Genomic DNA, 18,942 nt, shown 5'->3' with positions numbered 1-18,942 from the left:
GGCCCTCCCTAGAGGACCCTACTCATCTGGTTCCAAGGAGCTTTGAAGGAGCCCTCCACTCTTCACTGCCCAGGGGCTGTAGCCCTCAGCCTCAGCCACCCTGGTCCCTGGTGGTTCTCCTGTGGCCCCCCTCCTGGCCTCTACACCACCTGTTCCTGGTTCTCCCTCCATTGACTTCCCTGCATCCCAAGTGTGCAGAGGCTGGAGCCCAGCAGGTGCCACAACCCCAGCACAGACCCTGCTGCACCCTTCCCATCAGCATGGTCACTTCATTTCTTCCTTCAAAACCATTGCCTAAGTGGCTAAGTGCTGAGACTCCAGGGAGGCCTGGGACATCAGGAGCCTGAATCCTGCAGATAGAAATTCAAGGCAGGATGTTGTGGGTGTGGCCACCTATGGGTGGGGAAAGAGCACAGAGCAGCAAGGAGCTGGCTCAGTTCTACTGGCAGTCAGAAGTGGAGGGGTCAGCAAAGCCTGGATAATGTGATGTGGAAAGGAATCCCTAGGAATCTGCAGGATCCCTGAGGAGGCCCACACCTTCAGGACAGGATAGAGGTTTGGAGGAAAGAAGTCTGGGGTTTGGGGACATAGAGAAGCCAAAAGTCAGGGTGACTGAGTTCCTGCCTTGCCATGACTGGTATGACTTCCAGCTGTCCCCCAGTCCTGCTGGTTCCAAATGCACCCCTTATCACCCTCTGTAGTGGGTTGAATAGTGTCCCCTCAAAAAGATGTCTGTATCCTAGCACCTAGACCCTGTGAATGTTACCTTACTTGGAAAAGGGGTCTTTGCAGCTATAATTAAGGGTCTTGAGATAAAATCATCCTGGTTTACCTGGGTGGGCCCTAAATTCAATAACAAATGTACTTATAAGAGACACATGAGAGATACAGACACATGGGAAGGCCATGTAAAGACAGAGGCGAAGATTGGGGTGATGTGGCCACAAGCCAAGGAAGCCTGGAGCACCAGAAACCAGAAGAGGCAAGAAAGGATTTCCTACAGATTTCCCAGGGAGCACAGCTGCCTTGGATTTCAGCATTTATAATTTCTGGGACTGTGAGAGAATCATCTGTTGTTTTAAGCTACCCAGTCTGTGGTCATTGGTTAAGGCAAGCCCGGGTCACTAATAGGCCTGCATTCCTAAGTCAGGGAACACAGCTGTACCTGTCTCCTCCCTACCCCACCCCACCCCCGCCCCGCTCCGGCCCTGTGTTTGTGTGCAGGCCTGACGGCTGGGGAAAGGGCTGGCCTGGGCTGGACAGAACCAAGGTAGCTCCCAGTCATGCTCCACCCTCCTGTACAGGAGAGAAGAGTGCATTTCATGTATGTTCCTGCCTGTGCTCTGGGTGGGGGTGGAGCAGAACAGGGCGCAGGAGCACACACCCCAAACCCAGCAAGGGATACAGAGTGCAGGTCTATAAGGGGCATGAGGCAGGGTACACATGTTGTGTCCTTGCTTGGAACTAGCATGTGAGAGGTGGCAGGTGGGTGGCTAGTCAGTGTGCACTGGAGGTGACAGTACTGATGGGGGGTATATACAGAAGGTGACCACATGCATGTGGGAGGGCATCAATAGGTGAGAGGTTTGTTATGTGCCTGTGCTCTCGAGGTACCACCTATGTTCAATATGGGCCCAGACCAATGGCTCTGGGCAGTTCCTGGGAGCACAGCTCACATCTGAGCACAGGTTGAAATGGCTGGGTAGGTTGTGCACTGCCCAAGGATGCCTGCTGAGTAAGTATTTTTCTATAACTCATGTGGGTGCATGTGTTTATTATGACAATTTTCCAGGAGCCCCAGGAACAGCGGCAGATGAAGGTAGGAAGGGCTGCCCCCTCTCCAAGGGAACTCCAAGTTGGCTATAAGCTGGCTGTCCAACTCCTTCATAGCAGCATCAGCAGGGTACCCCTATACCCCACGTGGGAACCTCTGCTGGGTAGTATCGTTCTATCCAATGGTCTTCAGCAGGTAGGCATGTGTGTCTAGAAGGGCCAGCACATGCCAAGCTCCACACTGAGAAGGAGAGGGAGGGGGAGGTGCTTGGTGCAGGGTAGTCACCATGCTGGACCCCACCCAAAGTGCTCTCCCAATACTCACCCATCCAGCCCTCAATCTCCATTTTATGGCCAAGGACACTGACACACAGAGAGGTCAAGAAGCTGTCCCATGGTTACATGATTGATACACTGGGAGCCCAAGTGCCCAGGTTTAAGTACTTGGCCTGGAGGACACCCAAGAGGTACCGTGCTGCACCAGCAAACCCCCTCCAGACCCCACCCCTCTGGCCCATGGAGAGGAATTGCTCCAGAGTCTTCCATATCTCTGGTGCCATCCATTCTCCCTCTCTGCAAAGTCCTTTTCAGAGTGTGTAAACTAGCCATTATCTCTCTGGCAGTAAGCAGAAAAGACAACCCTCCCTCCGCTGGCTCCACTCTTCCTTCCTTTTGCAGCAGGGCCACTTGCAAGAGATGTTGGTGCGCTGGTTACTCTCCCACCCTCTTTAAACTCCCCGCGGCGCTCCCACCTCCAGCGCTGCTATTCTCAGGGTCACAGTGACCCCCACCTCACTCGACCCCGGGCCCTGCTTGATGGTCCTCCCTTCCCTGGCTTCCAGAAGCCCCTCTCCTGGTTCCCCTCCTGTTTACTTCACACATCCCTCAGCAAATCCCTTGTCTTCAGAATCTACCAGGAGTTTCTTGCTTTCCAAACCTGAGCTGCGCCCATCCGAGCCCAAGCCAGCCACGGTGGTTCCTGAACTGGGGATCCCCCTGTGTCTGCCCTCACTGCTCTAGTCTTTTCCCCACCTTGCCCCCCACCCCACCCCCCCTCGCGGAGCCTGCACGTGTCATCCTGCCCCAGATCCTCCCGTGCCCCTAGCGCCTCTGGCCACATCCCGCACTGGGCCCAGCCACCCCTGCTTGGCCTCCTTTCCGAGGTCCAGCGGCGGTTTCTCGGTGCTCTGCCCACGGCGGCCCCTCTGGCCCCCACCTCATTGCCAGGTCCATCCTCACCGCCTAACACTGGCCAGTCCTCCCAGGCTCCTGAGCCCCGGACCCTACCCTGCTTTATCTTTCATCATAGCGGGAGTCAGCTTTTCACACATCACGCGGTGTGGTGGCCGACAGCGCTGGTGGTTTCCGGTGTCTGAACCATACGGGACGCGGGGCTAGGGTCTCCTCCCGCTGTGCCCAGCACCTGGAGGAGCGTGCCCACACAGGACTCCATCAGTGTTTGGTCCAGGAGCGACTGTAGGGCGCGAAGCTGCTCGTCCCCGGAGCGCCACGAGGCGAGCGACGAGCGCGCCGGGGGCCTGGGGCGTGCCCAACACCGGGGAGGGCCGGGCCACCGCGTGGGGGCGGGGCAGCAGGGTTGGGGCGTGCCCACGGGCATGGGGCGGGGCCAGGCCTGAGGGCGGGGGCTCAGGTGTGCCGGACGGCCGCTTCCATTCGCCCTGGTCGGAGGGCCGGGGCTCGGACTGTACCAATTCCCGGCGGGGGAGGACTGACACGGAACGGCCCACTGGCGGGGGCCTAGACACCACAAGGTCTTCCAGACACTAGTATTCCTGCGAGGTGGGCCAGCATTAAGCAGTGTCTGCGAAGTCTCGAAGCCCCGGCCACGGCGAGCGGCGACTTCCGCCACTTCAGGCTCTTCTTCCCCACCCTGGTCCCAGTGGTTCCCGCCAACGGGCGGGGCGACGCGGGAGGGCCCCGGAAGCCGGCTCCGTGCACTTCCGGGTCGGGGAGCGCGCGGCGGCGGCGGCGGCAGCGGCGGCGGCGGCGGCGGCGGCGGCCTAGTTGAGGCTGGCGCTGGGGCGGCGCGGCGAGCGCCCGGGAGCGGCGGGAGGGACGCAAGGTTCTCGGGTACGTGCGGGGCCCGCGGCGGCCCCCGGGTCCCGACCGCGCCCCGGCGCGAGGGCCGTCCGCGAGCGCCGCGCGCTTTGTCTGCGGCCTGCCCCTCGGGGCGAGGCCTGCGTCGCGCTGGCCCCGGGCGGGCGGCGGGGAGCGCGGGCGGGCGGCGCGGAGGGCCCGCGCCCGGGCCGGGAGGCCCCTCGGGCCGCAGGCGGGTTTCTGCGGTGGCCGCCGCCTGTCCCCGGCGGCGGGGGGCCCACCCGCCTTGTCCTGTGGAATCGCCCCCCTCCGGCCCGCGCTGTTTCCCTCCCCGGCGCGAGCGAAGTCTGACCCTGTGCCAACTCGTTTCCAGTTCCTGGTGGTCACTGCAGCCAGCGGCTTCGTCTACGCTTCGGCAGCCCGAGCGGTTCACGGGATGGCTTCCTATTAGCTCACGTAGTCTTTACAACAAGCCCCTGGAGTAGGTACTGCCCTTCCTGTTCTGCGCGTGAACACATCGGGGGAGGGAGAGGCCGCGCGACTCGCCAGGGGCGCACGCTGCTGAGCGCAGAGCCTCAGACTCTTGCTCCGCGTTCTTTTTCGCAGTGCTCGTGTTACGCTTCGTCAATTTAGGAGATTATATACTGCTGTTGTCTCTACGGGAGCTTGCGGTAATCTGCCTGGGAGCCTCATTCTAACCAGGGGTCTTGTGGTTAGAACGTGAGGCTAAGGTGAGGCCTCCCAGGACCGCGGGGAGGGTTTGTCTTTACAAGAATGTTGAGTCAGAATAACAGTGGCTGGCACCTTCCGGTGTGTTCTGTGCACCAGGCCAGTGGCAAGGCCCCCACGGGGCGAGCCTGGCTTTGGGCCTCTCCGCAGCCCCCCGGTATAGACTCTTGGTGTCCACGTCAGCCCTGCAGAGACCTTATTGGCCCTACTTTTTCACTTCCATTGCAGTTTACAGTTTTCAGGTCTCCTTCATGGCAGACGTGGGGTAAAGAATGACAGTCCTGGCCGGGTATGGAATGCTGGACCTGGCATGCTTGCTCAGGGCCTGGCACAGGTGCCAGTTACCACCAGAAGTTCTTTGGCTTCCTTAGTAGCGGTTGGAATCATAGGTGCTTTGGGTCCTTGCATTTGAAGAAAGAGAAATTATTTCCTCTCAGCTCCCTAAATCTAGAGGTAGAGCAGGAGAGCCACAGAACACCACCACCGTTGCCTGTGGTCTGGAACATACCAGCAGAAGTAGGGATGGTGAGTGTGGCCAGGCATGTTGAGGGCTGCTGGTAGGGCCAGCAGAGTTAACACAGAGTTCTGACTGCAGTGTTCCTGACAGGGAAAGGGTTGCTAAGGGTCTCTAGTGGTGGCCTCTTCCTCAGTATTTGCACAGGTGTTTGCTCTCGAAAGTACTTTCAGAGGCTATCTGGGTTCTTTGCCAGCAGTTAACTGTCGTGTGATGATGTCGGAACGGACGATGTTTAGCCTCATAGTTGACACTCTCCTGCTGCCCTCACCGGCTGTGGTGGGACTTAACCCCACAGGCGCAGGGAGTTCAACGCCATTCCTGGCAAGCCCCTGTGTGCCAAACCCATTCATGGCCTTGTTGACCTCTTCCGACAGCCCTCGGAGATAGGCCCTGCCGGGTGGACCTGGGTCTTACTGCACCAGGGGCGAAGCCAGGGGCGGTTTGTTCTGACTTTTGACCTTGTGCTGTGTAACACATCATCAAGGTGAGAATTTGCACCTAGAAACTGCCCTCAGCTGTGCTCTGTCGTCTCTTGGGTGGCCTTGGGGTTACGTTTTCTCGTGTCTGAAGTGTTTCCTGGTAGGTTTATGAGTACAGTCGACCCTTGAACAACATGGGGATTAGAGGCGCTGACCCCTGTGCAGTGGATAGGATAATCCGTGTATAACTTTTGACTCCTCAAAGATTTTATTGCTGGGAGTGTACTGTTGAGTGGAAGCCTTACCGATAACATCAACAGTTGATGAACACGTGCTTCTTCTAATAAAGTAAGCCAAAAGGAAAGATAAAATCATAAGGAAGGAAAACACATTTATAGTACTGTATTCAAAAAATTTGCACGTGCAAGTGGACCTGTGCAGTTCAAACCCATGTTTTTCAGGGGCCAACTTGAAAAAATTTATTTACCTTCCTATAGGGCAGGAAATGTGCTGCACTCTTTAGGGGCAGGGTAGGTAAGATGACTTTGTGAAGTCCAGTTGTGGGAACAGTGATGACAATGGCCAGAGAGTTCTAGGTCCTCTTCCCTGACCCCACAGGAGAGGTGTCATTCTCCTGGAAGGGCTGTGGCCCTGTCACGTCCTGAGGTCTGTATGCCTCCAGCAGGAGTCAGGCTAGGAATTGCAGGATACCTGGGTCCCTACTGTGTTGCTGAGTCACCAAGCAGTGAGGGTGCAGATCCTTAGTTGAGTGGGACCATGGCTCATTTTCTTAACCTTAGAACTCTAAATAGAAGAAAGGTGGTAGCTTTAGGAGGTGAATAATTCTACAAAACCTCCTCTTAGTATACTCTTTCCAGGTAGAAACAATATGAGGCAGTTGATAGTTTCATCAAATTCATATATCCTCACTATTTAGGAGACATCATCCTAGAATCTGGGGCTTTGTAAAGGAAGTTAGGCACTCCAAAATCTGAATCTGGCCTTAGCCCCACCAGGAGATTATTCTCTGGGAGCATCTGTACAAAGGTGGTGGTGGCCCCTCTGATTGCCATGTGAAGCTCTTGGTGGTGGCACACGGCCCATGGGGGAAGAAGCCTGCGTGTGGGATCCACGAAGAGAGCCTTACCGGGTCAAACCCTCCTTCCCCGGTTCTTGCTTTGCCCCTATGCCTTCTGGTCTTTTTTTTTTTTTAAGATTTTTATTTATTTATTTGACAGAGAGAGACATAGCGAGAGCAGGAACGCAAGCAGGGGGAGTGGGAGAGGGTTAGAAGCAGGCTTCCGGGAGAGCAGGGAGCCTGATGCGGGGCCCGATCCTAGGACCCTGGGATCATGACCTGAGCCGAAGGCAGATGCTCAATAACTGAGCCACCCAGGCGCCCTGCCTTCTGGTCTTTTGTGTGATGACCCCTTTCTTCTGACCTTGGAGAGTGGACTTGGCCTGAAGCACACTGTACCCCAGCGAGTGTGTTCTTTACTTACCCTGCCTTGGTGAGTTATGGAAGGACTGTCTGTGAGAAGTGTTTTCTCTGAGAGTCACCTGGGAAATGAAGTGAGTAGCATTGTTGAGAAAGGAACCCTTATTTGGGGTCCAAAGTTGGAGGTCTGGCAAAGGAGGTAGATTGTGTTTTGCTCCATTTGTGAGGTCACCTGTCTAGGTCTGTGTTGTCCTCGCACAACAGAATAGGCAGGACGGGTGTCCCCACCTGGAAATCAGGAGCCCAAGAGCAGGTGGTGGTTGAGAGGTGAGCCCGACCTCTGCTTCCTGTGGGTGCATTTGGGGCGAGGGCAGGGCAGCCTCAGCTAACACATGGCCTCCCAGTGGTGATCTGGTGGGTGGAGGGCAGGCTGGCCAACGTTGGCTGAGTGACATGGCAGGAGAGTGCAGGGAGAGGGTCCTGTTAGTCATCTAGGCTCCTCTGACACCTCCTGCCCCTCTACATTGAAATCCCCGCTTTGCCCCAGCTTGTGATAAGCCATTTCATTCGTGCTTAGTGTCAGGATTCCTCGGGAGTGTCAAGGTGTTGTGGGTGCCTGATTGAACGAAACATCGCCAGAATGAAGCTAAATTAGGTTAATTATAAATTGAGATTTGACTTTGAATGTCGCTCTGTAGATGGGAATCAGTCTTTTCTCCTACGTATGCACAGCTTTGCGGTTTGAGTTGCTTTGTTTGTGTTCTGTCTTGTGGCTTGGCCTCCCTGTCCTGCAGATGGACACGTCACCAGGTCGTGCTGTGTGGAGAGTGACTCCTGCGCTTTCGGGAGGGGAGCATCGCATCCTGGGACAGTTGAGAACTTTTTGACTCTGGTTTATTTCAGAGCTGGTTACCAATGTCCAGTGATGGATGACGACAGCCTGGACGAGCTTGTGGACCGAAGCCCAGGGCCAGATGGACACCCACGACTCAGCCCGACTGCCCTGGCCAGCAGTGCTGGTGAGCCAGCCTCCTACCCCTTCCACCCAGAGGTGGGGGGGGCAGGTGTTTGCGGCTTGCACCTCTCAGAGGCAGCAGGGCCACCTCATGTGCCGAGTCCCCTTTTGACAGTTTTCTGCATGTGTCAATATTCAGCTTTTCATCTTTTTTAAAAAGTTATTCTTTGCTTTTAATTGTACAAGCAGTACGTGCATTTATCTTACCGTTCAGCTGAGTAGTACAGGTGTACCTAGAGTGAAAGGATATGCTTTCCCTACTTCTGTCCCCCCCGGCCCGACTTCTCTGTCCCCATCTGGGCAGCCGCTGATAGTCCCTTCGGCAGGTGCTTCTGAGCACGTCTGTGCCCCTGTGAGGCGGCCCTTGCTCTTGGCTGCCTTGGTTGTGACCCTTTCTCGGGGCCTGTGTCTCCACCTCTTTTGCTTCAGAAGAAAGCAGCGACGGTACCAGTGGGGGCTCTGAGGACGACCTGGGCAGCGAACGCAGCTCCGGCACCGACGGCGAGGACGGGGACCTCGAGGACCAGTCCGGTGAGAATGCCGCTGCTTGAGTGGCCTCCTGCTCTTTGCTCTCGCCGCGACAGGGACCGCTGTTTATAAAACGTCGGTGGAGTTGATGCCTCAAGCACAGTGGCCAGCTGAGGGCTGTGAGGACTTGGGGAGAGGCTCCCCTGCCACCATGCTGCACCTTCCATTGGGGCAGTGGCTTGCCTTTGTTTCAGAGTCCAGTTTGACAGCACAACTTCATTAAAGAGTAAAAGGTCTAAGAATGTGGAGCAGCATGACCTGGGGTCTAACCAGGGTGAGCACGGCAGAGTGGATTTTCTGGCATAGTGAGTAGAGGGCTCTTGGTGACTCGTGCTTCTCACGTGCGTGCACACACGCGTGCGCATACCCACCCACCCCAAGTACAGGGCAGGTTTAGCATGAGCCACGGTTTGCTGTGGCCCGAGGTCACCTGGCCGGGACTCTGAACAGGCCGGGTTGGTGGAGCCCTTCATGGCTTCCTCTCATTCTTCTGACCAGAGCCCCGGAGAGAACTGGCAAGTGCAGGAAGTGACTTTATTAAGGAATTCCCAACACATTTATGCTGGTTGACATCTGTGCCCTTGAACTTCTGCACAGGGAGTGTTGCTGTAAGGGACTCTGGTTGGGCGCACGGCACCTCCTTCCCTGTCCCTTCTATAGCTGCCCTGGCTGCTGCATGGCCTCCAAGGTCCCCAGGCTGGGCCATCCTGTTGGATTCCAGCTGCAGTCACCTTCCACAGAGGGAGGGCACACTTGGCCCTCTGCTGATAGGCTGCTGGACTTTGGAAGTTTGACTCACAGCTGCTTTCCTCCTGGCATAGTCCTCAAGTCAGGAGAGGTATGGTCCTAAAGAATATACCATGGCCTGTGCATCACAGTCTCTCAGGCTCTTGTGGTTACCAGTGTTAGAATGTTACAGAAAGGTAACAGTGTTCATGAAGGAACAGGACTACAATAGCATGAGCAGACTCGAGTTTGCAACTCTATGTGTATTGATGACATACTCGTCCACAGATTTTGAACCCTGTACACAGGGAAATGAAATTCTGTGCTGAGTTTGCAGGTCCTGGGTATAGTTCTGCTTGTCCGCCACTGTTGAGATGGGGCCTTGGGCTTGCCTGCAGAAGACGTTGGTTCATCCCTCAAGCAAAGGTTTGAGGGCCTGCTGGGTGCCAGAGAGTCTAGGTGGAGCCTGGAGGGAGTGCAGAAGCTGGGGTTCCTGCTGTTCCTGAGCTCACCACTTAGCAGCAAAGACAGTGGCATAAAGAAGCAGTTATGATGGCGGTAGTAACATGGCAAGAGCGGGTGTGCAGGGGCCTCTCCAGAAGAGGGGTTCTGTGGACCTGGGGTGGTGAGGAGAAGCTTCCAGAGAGGCCCATCTGAGCCGTGATGTGAAGCACAGAGTGCTGTTATAAAGGGACATGCGGCACAGAGTGTCCAGGAGGGAGGGCGACACAGGTGCAGGGCCTGCAGGTGGGGAGGTGGTACAGGAAGGGAGGGTGCTGAGGCCCTGGTCGGCTGGCCTGTCAGCTTCACTGAATAACCTTTGTCTCTTCAGCACCAACCTTTGAAACATAAAAGGTGGCTGACTCTCCTCAGCAGGTGGGAAGTGTAGTCAGAACTAGAGAAGGGGGTCTTCTGAAAGGGCATTTCCTGTATCCCTGCAGACCTGGCCCTTCCCAGAGCAGCTTTCTACTTGTTGCTTTTCTTGCCCTAGTATTTATCCTTGAAAATTGATTGTGGTTTGTTGAGTTTACAACTTAAAGTGTTATCTTCTTAAGGGGCACTTGGGTGGCTCAAGTCCGTTGAGTGTCTGACTCTTGATTTTGGCTCAGGTCATGATCTCAGGGTCTTGAGATTGAGCCCCATGTCAGGCTCCACATTTAGCGGGGAGTCTGAGATTTTTTCTCTCTCTCTCTCTCTCTTCCTCTCCCTCCCTCTGCCCCTCCTTCTGCTTGCACACACGTGCATGCGGTCTCTCTCAAATAAATAAATCTTTAAAAATACATATTATTGGGACACCTGGGTGGCTTGGTTAAGCGTCTGCCTTCGGCTCAGGTCATGATCTCAGGGTCCTGGGATCAAGCCCCACATCGGGCTCCCTGCTCAGCGGGGAGTCTGCTGCTCCCCCTGCTTGTGTTCTTTTTCTGACAAATAAAATCTTTAAAAAATATATCTTTAAAAAAATACATTATCTGCTTAAGTCTTACCACGGAAACCGAGAACTTAGGCCTCTGATCTGTGGCCTCACCCCCAGCTCCCCAGGCCAAGCACACACTGCTCTGCAGGGAGTCACAGTGGCCTGCTCAGTGCAGCCCCAGGGCACCCCCATCTCGGCTGCAGCATGAGCTGTGCTCCTCTTGGGGACCGTGCACTCGTCTACCCTGGGGTTTTCAGGCCTGCTGCCAGGCCAGGCTGGCGCGCTCGGCTGCACCTTCTGCACCTTCTTCACTGTGATCCCTTACTGAGTCGGGACCATGGCCGGCAGCCCCTGAGAAGGGGTGAGCAGAGGTAGATGGCTCAGGGCCTCGTGCACTTGCACAAGTCTTTACCGCTCCCATCATTGCCGGTCACCATCCCTCAGACTTCAGAGGCAGCGTTGATGGTATAGTGGTGAGCATAGCTGCCTTCCTCAGACTTCAGAGGCATCACTCTGTGTGCCCAGGTGCTGCACAAGGGTCTCGTGGCCCTCAGATGGCCAATTCTTTTGCCTTTCGGAATTCCGTAAGAAGAATCTGATCACCTGGCCTCAACCTACTTCTGCTTACTTGGGTCTTAGCAAAGCGGGAAAGCTGAGAAAAGCCCTTTCTCATGCAGCTTCTCACCTGCCCTTTTCCAAAATTTTTGCATGCCAATTTCATTAGGTTTTTCTTCTTGCTGTGTAATGAACTGTCACAGACCCAGCAGGTCAGAACAGTGTGCTCGTAATCTCAGTGTTTCCAGGGTCAGCAGTCCAGATGTGGGTTGCTGGTCCTTTGCTCAGGTCTCACTCACTCACATCAGGGGTCATGGGGCCACGGTGCACATCTGAGGCTCAGGGTCCTCCTCCAAGGGCACTGCTTGTTGGCAGAATTCAGAGCCTTGAGGGAGTAGGGCTGAAATCCTGACTTCTGGCTGGCTGTCGGCCGGGGACTGTCCTCAGCTCCTAGAGGCTGCCCCCCTTGATCGGCAGTTCACATCAGCTGCTCACTTGCTTCCACGCCTGGAGGCGCACATTGCTTTGACTTCTTTCTCTGCAACCATCCGGGGAAAACAGCTTTTAAAGGATGCACCTGATTAGGTTGAGCCAACAGGGAGTACTTCCCTTGGCCATGCAGCAGCAGCAGCAGGTTCGTAGGTGAGGCACTGGTTCTGTCCACCCTGGAAGGGACTGGATGGGGTGGTGTCCTGGGACTGTGTGAGGACCCTGCCTGCCACATCTCTGGTGCAAGTGAACTTGAGCCTCTAATGGCATTTGGGAGGGAGAGAAGACTGAATGTATATGTCGACTGCTATGTTGAGCTGAAAGCGTCTCCTTTTCTGCAGCTCAGGCCCCAGCCCCAGAACCTCTCAGAAATTGATCAGAACTATTATAGTTAGAAATCTATGGTCCCTACATCCCCCAAGAAAGAAAAACAGACCTGTAAGGAAAGTCTCACTTGGAGGCAGATGGTTTGTTAACACCATGTTTTGAGGAGGGTTTTGGGGGGTGTGCCACCCTCTGGAGGCCACTGTGCTGAGCAGGGGCAGTTGTCAGATGGGGGCGAGCCCCTGGGAGCTGCCCTGATGGTGAAGGTTCTGGTTCTGCACCAAGGCAGGTGCTTGCGGAGCTGGGAGCTGCCCTGATGGTGAAGGTTCTGGTTCTGCACCAAGGTAGGGGCTTGCGGAGCTGGGAGCTGCCCTGATGGTGAAGGTTCTGGTTCTGCACCAAGGCAGGGGCTGTAGGGGCTTGCGGAGCTGGGAGCTGCCCTGATGGTGAAGGTTCTGGTTCTGCACCAAGGCAGGGGCTTGTGGAGCTGGGAGCTGCCCTGATGGTGAAGGTTCTGGTTCTGCAGCAAGGCAGGGACTTGTGGAGCTGGGAGCTGCCCTGATGGTGAAGGTTCTGGTTCTGCACCAAGGCAGGGGCTTGCGGAGCTGGGAGCTGCCCTGATGGTGAAGGTTCTGGTTCTGCACCAAGCAGGGGCTGTAGGGGCTTGCGGAGCTGGGATAGCCACTCAGCCAGGGTCCCATCCTCTTAGCTTGGAAGCTGTTTCAGGTGAGGTGCCCGGGGATGGGCACAACAGGCAGGGTGCAGGAAAGGTGTCTGTCTCCCTAAGTGTGGGATTTGGAAACGCCTTCCTGAGCGCAGCTGTAGCCTGCTTGCTTCCAGTGCTCCAACTCACAAAGTTACTTTTCTTCTTTTTCAAGGTTCCGAAGACTCTGAAGGAGGAAGAGGAAGAGAAGTGGGCGCAGAGGCATCCGGGGCCGTGGTGGATGCTCAGGGGAAGTGGGAAGCCAGTGGCGCATTTAATTCTGATGATGATTCCGAGAGCTGCCCGATTTGTCTCAATACTTTCAGAGACCAGGCTGTGGGGACACCAGAGAACTGTGCCCATTATTTCTGCCTGGATTGTATCGTCGAATGGTCCAAGGTGAGGGAGGCAGCTTCTCTTGGGTTCTTCTTTCCATCGGGATGACCTCTCTCCATTTACAAGGGACCCTGTTGGTTGCCATCCTCTTACTGGGTGGTGCTTTTTGTTCTACAGTAGAAATTGGGGCCATAGGATTGGGTCCTGGCTTGCTCTTTGCTTTGGTTGGTGTGCTCGTGGCTCTTGGGGTGGCCAGTAAAGCTCACTGTGGGGTGATGTGCTCATGGAGCGTGGGATAAAGAGGGTTATTTCTGGGTCAGTGTCCCTTGGGGACCTGTCTGCAGAAATCTTGAATGACCTAGGGGCCGTCTGTGGCTGGCAGAGGCAGCCCGGTATGCTGTGGTCCATCTCAGATGCAGAGCATGAGATTGAGCTCGGCACTGAGTCGCGATGACCAGCAGTAAAGGGGGCCAGCCTTAAAGCAGATGAAGAGAATTTATCAGAAATACACAGTATATTTCATGATGAACTTTATTTAATTTTTTTTAAAGGTTTTATTTATTCATTTGAGAAAGATATAGAGAGAGCACGAGTGGGGAGGAGAGGGAGAAGCAGGCCCCCCGCGGAGCAGGGAGCCCGATGTGGGACTCGATCCCAGGACCCTGAGATCATGAGCTGAGCTGAAGGCAGATGCCTCACTGACTAAGCCACCCAGGCGCCTCTCATGGTGAACTTGAGAAGCAGTAACCCCCTTCCTACTTTTTAAAATTTCTTACCATGAAAAATTTCAAAGACGTAGAAGAGGACCGGAGGAATGATGTGTGCCACCGCCCCCCGACCCCGGCCCGTCACCGTCTTCAGGAACCTTAAGTCTGCTCTCCTCTGCCCAACCTGGAACTTCACCAGCGTGGACGTAGCAGACCATGCCACCACCTCCCCCAGCGAGGTTAACAGTAACCCCAGAGCCCCAGCCCTGCTCCCCGCTTTCCCAGAGAGCTCGGGAGTTTGTTTGGACCTCGGCCGCCCTGATGCCACCCTCACGGCTGCACATTTGCTGCCTCACTGTGTGTCCTTTGAGGGCTTCCCTGCCCCTGCCACTACCTGCTTCTGTTCCGTGGCGTTGGATCCGTGGCACAGGTTAGATTAAGGTTTAGATTTTTGGAGGAAGCAAAGCCTTGTAAGTTTGAGGAACATGACAAGGTGCTGGTTGCTTGTCTTCTAGCCGGTATCATACTGAATTAGGGGAAGGAGAAAATAAAGGTAGAAGTGTCACGTAGGGAAAGGTATTCTTTGCAAACTATAAGTTTGTCAACAAAGATGTTATACAAATGAACTGTCGGAATGCGAAGCTCAGCAAGATTGCTGGGCACAGGATTAACAAAGATGAAAAGTTATACTCAGAAATGGGTGCCTGGGTGGCTCAGTCGTTAGGCGTCTGCCTTCGGCTCAGGTCATGATCGCAGGGTCCTGCGATCAAGCCCCACATCGGGCTCCCTCCTCAGAGGGAAGCCTGCTTCTCCCTCTCCCACTCCCCCTGCTTGTGTTCCTGCCCTCGCTGTGTCTCTCTCTCTGTCAAGTAAATAAATAAAATCTTTAAAAAAAAAAGGTTACACTCAGAAGTAAGTCATAAAAAGACGTGAGACCTTTAAAGAGCTTTTCTAAAACAGTTGGGACTGAATGAAGAAAGAGCACTCTCTGGAGGGGAGGTGCTCAGAGATGGCTGTGGTGACACCAGTTCCTCCCCATCCTGACTGGAGCATCCAGAGCCCTAGAGGTGTTGGGAAATTCATAGAGGAGGGAAAGAAAATACCAAGAATTGCCAGTCCTTTGGAGAAAGGGAGAGGTCACCTACTGGGTATTAAGATTTCTAAAACTATTGTGACTCCACCGGGATTGCTCCAGGAACGGAGACCAGGCCCCAGGAGCGTGGTGGGGACCTAAAGGCAGGCTTCGCACGAGGGAGAGTGGCGCTCTTTGTAAGCGAGGGTGAGTGTGAGAAATGGAGAGAAAGAGGGTCCAGCTCGAAATGCATGCACAGCGCCGCCTAGACCGAAGATGGGGCGCTGGTAAGCAGCTCTCTGGAGCCTTCTGAAGAAAGTGCAGGGCACCTTTCAGGACAGAGAAGGGCTCTTAACGCTGCCTGGGAGCAGTTGGGCGTGTGGTTCCATCATGAGACACCACCGCAGGTGCCGGAAGGTCAGACCAAAGACCGGGGAGGATGGGAGCCCCCGTACCTCTCATATTGGAGGGTGTGTTCAGTAAAGAGCCGATCAGCATACAATGAATTTTTGACTTCTGAAGGAATTCTTTGAGTATGGTATTTTTTTTTTTAAGATTTTTTTTTTTTTTGTAAATTTTATTTATCTGAGAGAGAGAATGAGAGAGATCATGAGAGGGAAGAGGGTCAGAGGGAGAAGCACACCCCCCGCTGAGCAGGGAGCCCAATGCGGGACTCGATCCCGGGACTCCAGGACCATGACCTGAGCCGAAGGCAGTCGCTCAACCAGCTGAGCCACCCAGGCGCCCCTGAGTATGGTATTAATGGTGAAAACGATCCTACGGGATCCTGATACAATTTTTATTTCCTACAGAATGCCAATTCCTGTCCAGTCGATCGAACTATATTTAAGTGTATTTGTATCCGAGCCCGGTTTGGTGGTAAAATCCTGAAGAAGGTAAGTGTAGATGCTGTCGTCGAGAAGCCCCTCTTCCCCGCCAGTGCCTTACTGCATTGGTCCCTGTCTAATGGGAGAATGCGCTTTCAGAAATTGATTTTGTTTTCCTGAAGTGAGTAAATATTGGTTAAGTGCTTTTTAGAAATCCACTACAATGTCATCTGCAGCAGGAAGGGGTGAAGCCGGTCGATGGAGGTGCTGTCCCGTCTACGAGTTCTGGGTGGGAGGGCAGGTGGGGGGGGGGGAGCGGATGGTGGCAGTTTCTCAGACTTCCTTCTCCCCACTCCCACGTGCCTCTTCTACATCTCACAGCTTCTCTCCTCTACCACAACAGCCAAGGGGGAGACCACACCCCCGATGGTGCTGGGCAGGGGTCACGCACAAGGAGGGCTAAGAAGTTCTCCTCTGCTCTTAGGTGCTTGTCTGCTTTGTAGAGGCTCGAAGGGCCTGTACGAGTCCTCTGTTGTTGAGGAGGGGCATCCCAGAGACTCGCAGACACGCCTTAGACATGGGTTTTGTAGCTGTAGACCTGCTGGTTTCTTTACAAAGGTCACAGAGCCATAGGTGCACGGGGACTTGGGCCCTGAAGGCTCAGGTTTGTGCTGCAGGCAGCAGCTGTGGTTTTGCCAGTTCAGGCCCCTGTCCCCTGTCCCAGAAGCTCTGCTATCCTTTCCTGGAAGTGGTCCCCATGTCATGTAGGCAGCCTTCGTTTACCTGGAGTATCCGCCAGGGCAGTGTGTGGACGTGTGTAGAGAGGTCCAAGTGGCACACAAGCGAGCTCAGCTGGAGAGGATGGGAGAGTGACCCACGGTGCAAGAGGCTGGGGAGGACCCTGAGTCTCCCACCTGGCTCTGGAGAAAAGGTTGAGCGGGTGCTGACACAGACGGAGGAGAGGAGCAAGGCTGTGCCCCACGGCGTGGGGAGACGGGCGGGGGACGGAGGTGGCAACCGTTTGAGGGGAGTGTGTCCACAGAGCTTGCACACCAGGCCTGGGTAACGGCGGCATAGGGAACCACGCCCCTGAGCCTGCATGGAGGGCCCGCCCCCTGCGCAGCTGTGACTGTCCCGGTGCACGAGGCCTCTGAGACTCCCTGTCTTTGCTGAGTGGAACGACAGTTCTCAAGAAAGGCCTGCTGCTTTTGTCCTGCTCCCTCCTCACGTTCCCAGCGCCGGGGTCCGGGCTTGTCCTGCCGGTTCACTCTGTTCTGGGGCCTTCCCGTGGGAGGAGCTGCTTGGTGTGCTCCGCGCCGGCACAGTTGTTGGCTCCGCGGTTCGGGCTCCTGCCGTGTGACCGGTAGGGCTTTTCTGCTTTCAGATTCCAGTGGAGAACGCCAGAGCCGGAGAGGGTGAGGAGGAAGACCCAACCTTTTGTGAGGTGTGCGGCAGGAGTGACCGGGAGGACCGTCTGCTCCTCTGTGATGGCTGTGATGCTGGGTGAGCCTGGAGCCCTTCTCGAGGCAGTTTTGGAAGCAGATGAGCCGCTTCTGCTGTCCCGAGTCCCTGACAAGTGGGAAGTCCCTCGGAACTGCTGAGCCCAGCCTCTGAGACTGGGGTTTTAAATGAACCTGTTAGAGGGAAGTCCGCAGGGTTGCTGTTCTGTGCTTTCCACCCACAGTTGTTCGCTGCTGTGGTCACTGAGGCCAGTCACCCTGTGTTCCGAACACCTGAGCCGCAGGCCACTGGTTGGTAGCCAGCAGGCCTCCCGTGCTCTTTTATTCCTCGCCTGTTACACCCTCTACCTGTTCCCCTCCAAATGTTCTTGAGGCCACTTACAGAGATGCACATGATGCATCGAGACAGAGAAAAGCCAAAGGAAACACGAGAAGTGGGGGCTGTGGGGCCAGCCAGCAGGTCCAGGGGCCCAGATAAAGGACATGTGCGGGACCCCGCCTTCTAGGAGGTCAGGTGATCCCTGTGTCCAGCAGGCCCTGGCTCCTGGGAGCCATTCCCCGGCCTTCCATCATGGTTCCTCTTCTCAGGGACCCCTGAGGGGGCTGCCGCTGGATGTCTTAAAGAATTTTTCTGCTCTAAGCTTGTGGTGAGAGGGTGGTGGCAGCCTCTCAGGGCACGGGTGGTAATGAGAGAATCCCATGAGGCTGGCAGGTCTGGAACTTTCTCTGGGGCAACAAGTAGCCCTTTTGAGGGTTGGGCTGACAGCAGGAGGCAAGAAGTGTCGAGCCCTGGTGGCACAGAGCTGGCCCTGGAAGCGTTCAAGTTTGTTTCTGTTGCAGACTGGCCCAAGCTTTGACCCCTGCCCAGGGCCTCCCTATCCAGGGCCTCCTGCGTGGAACTTGGTTGGTCACATGCTTGCTCCCCAGACAAATGCCACATGCTGTGCATTTATCTTCCTAGGGCACCTCCCAGGGCCCTCCCTCTCTGGCGCCACCCTCTTGACTCACACACTGTCTGGTCTCCCTTCTCACGAGTGGCTGCCTGCATGCGTGCCATGTGAATGCTCCACTAACAGGCTGCTCCAGCTGGGGACCCCGGGAGTTTCCATGTCTGACTGCCCCCTGCTCATTGGTTGCTATGAGTCTGGAGGACAGGAGAAGGGGGTGCCTTGGGTGTCCTGCAAGCCCTCGAGGACAGTCCCTGCTCTTGCCATCCCTGTGCCTACTTTACTGACTTGACTGAGTGCAAGCAGGAAACTGAAAAATACGGTCTCCTGGGGCTCCGGGGCCAAGTGGTCGGCTCAGCACCCAGAGCTCAGCTCACATACGAAACCAGTCCTTCCTCCGTGTGTATGGCCACTCTGGCTGGGCCTGGAACAGCTGGACGCTGCAGGAGAGGCCGTTGGAGGTGGGAAGGACTGCCGTGTGGGAGGGCTGGTCCTTGTCACTGGCCTCAGCTCTGCAGCCCAGGGCCCCCCAGCCGGATGCCAGACTTGGGTGCCTTCTGGTGGTCCCCAAGGTGGCTGGTGAGCCCAGGTGAGGCTGTTGGAATGTTCACTCACAAGGCTTCGTCGTTGTTTTCCTGCAGCTTTTGAATTGGGCCCATGGTGCTCAGTTCTTTACGCCAGGGTCTGTTCTTAATCCTTGTAACTAAACAGTGATTTTTAGGGATTTTATGTGCTTGAATTCTTGAGCAGATAACAAAGCAACTAAGGGATGTAAAAATCCTGATGAGTCTAAAACATTAAGACCGATAAATAATAGTGGTCTATAAACCACCATGCACCCTTACACTATTAGTATCTGGCATCTGCTGAATCTTCTCGTCACTGTCTTTCATCTTAACAATCAA

General features: G+C 55.3%; 1 protein-coding gene across 5 annotated transcripts in view; it reads left to right on the top strand.

Annotated features, from left to right (window-relative positions):
• The first annotated feature begins 3,711 nt into the window (after positions 1–3,711).
• PHRF1 (PHD and ring finger domains 1) overlaps positions 3,712–18,942 on the top strand; it is a 30,101-nt gene continuing 14,870 nt past the window's right edge. For 2 of the 5 annotated variants that reach the window (XM_027580464.1, XM_027580463.1), the window contains exons 1-7: positions 3,840–3,864; positions 4,205–4,312; positions 7,838–7,953; positions 8,379–8,480; positions 12,864–13,087; positions 15,616–15,699; positions 17,015–17,133. In XM_027580464.1, the coding sequence (XP_027436265.1) occupies positions 7,860–7,953; positions 8,379–8,480; positions 12,864–13,087; positions 15,616–15,699; positions 17,015–17,133 (623 nt within the window). In that variant the 5' untranslated portion in view covers positions 3,840–3,864; positions 4,205–4,312; positions 7,838–7,859. Of the gene's footprint in view, positions 3,865–4,204; positions 4,317–7,837; positions 7,954–8,378; positions 8,481–12,863; positions 13,088–15,615; positions 15,700–17,014; positions 17,134–18,942 lie in introns of all 5 variants that reach the window. The other 3 variants (XM_027580465.1, XM_027580466.1, XM_027580462.1) reach the window with 3 other exon arrangements.

This window comes from Zalophus californianus, chromosome 11 (genome assembly GCF_009762305.2).
Source record: "Zalophus californianus isolate mZalCal1 chromosome 11, mZalCal1.pri.v2, whole genome shotgun sequence".
Classification (NCBI taxonomy): domain Eukaryota; kingdom Metazoa; phylum Chordata; class Mammalia; order Carnivora; family Otariidae; genus Zalophus; species Zalophus californianus.
The sequence above is the reverse complement of the archived record's forward strand: the minus strand, read 5'-3'. Positions and strand labels throughout refer to the sequence as shown.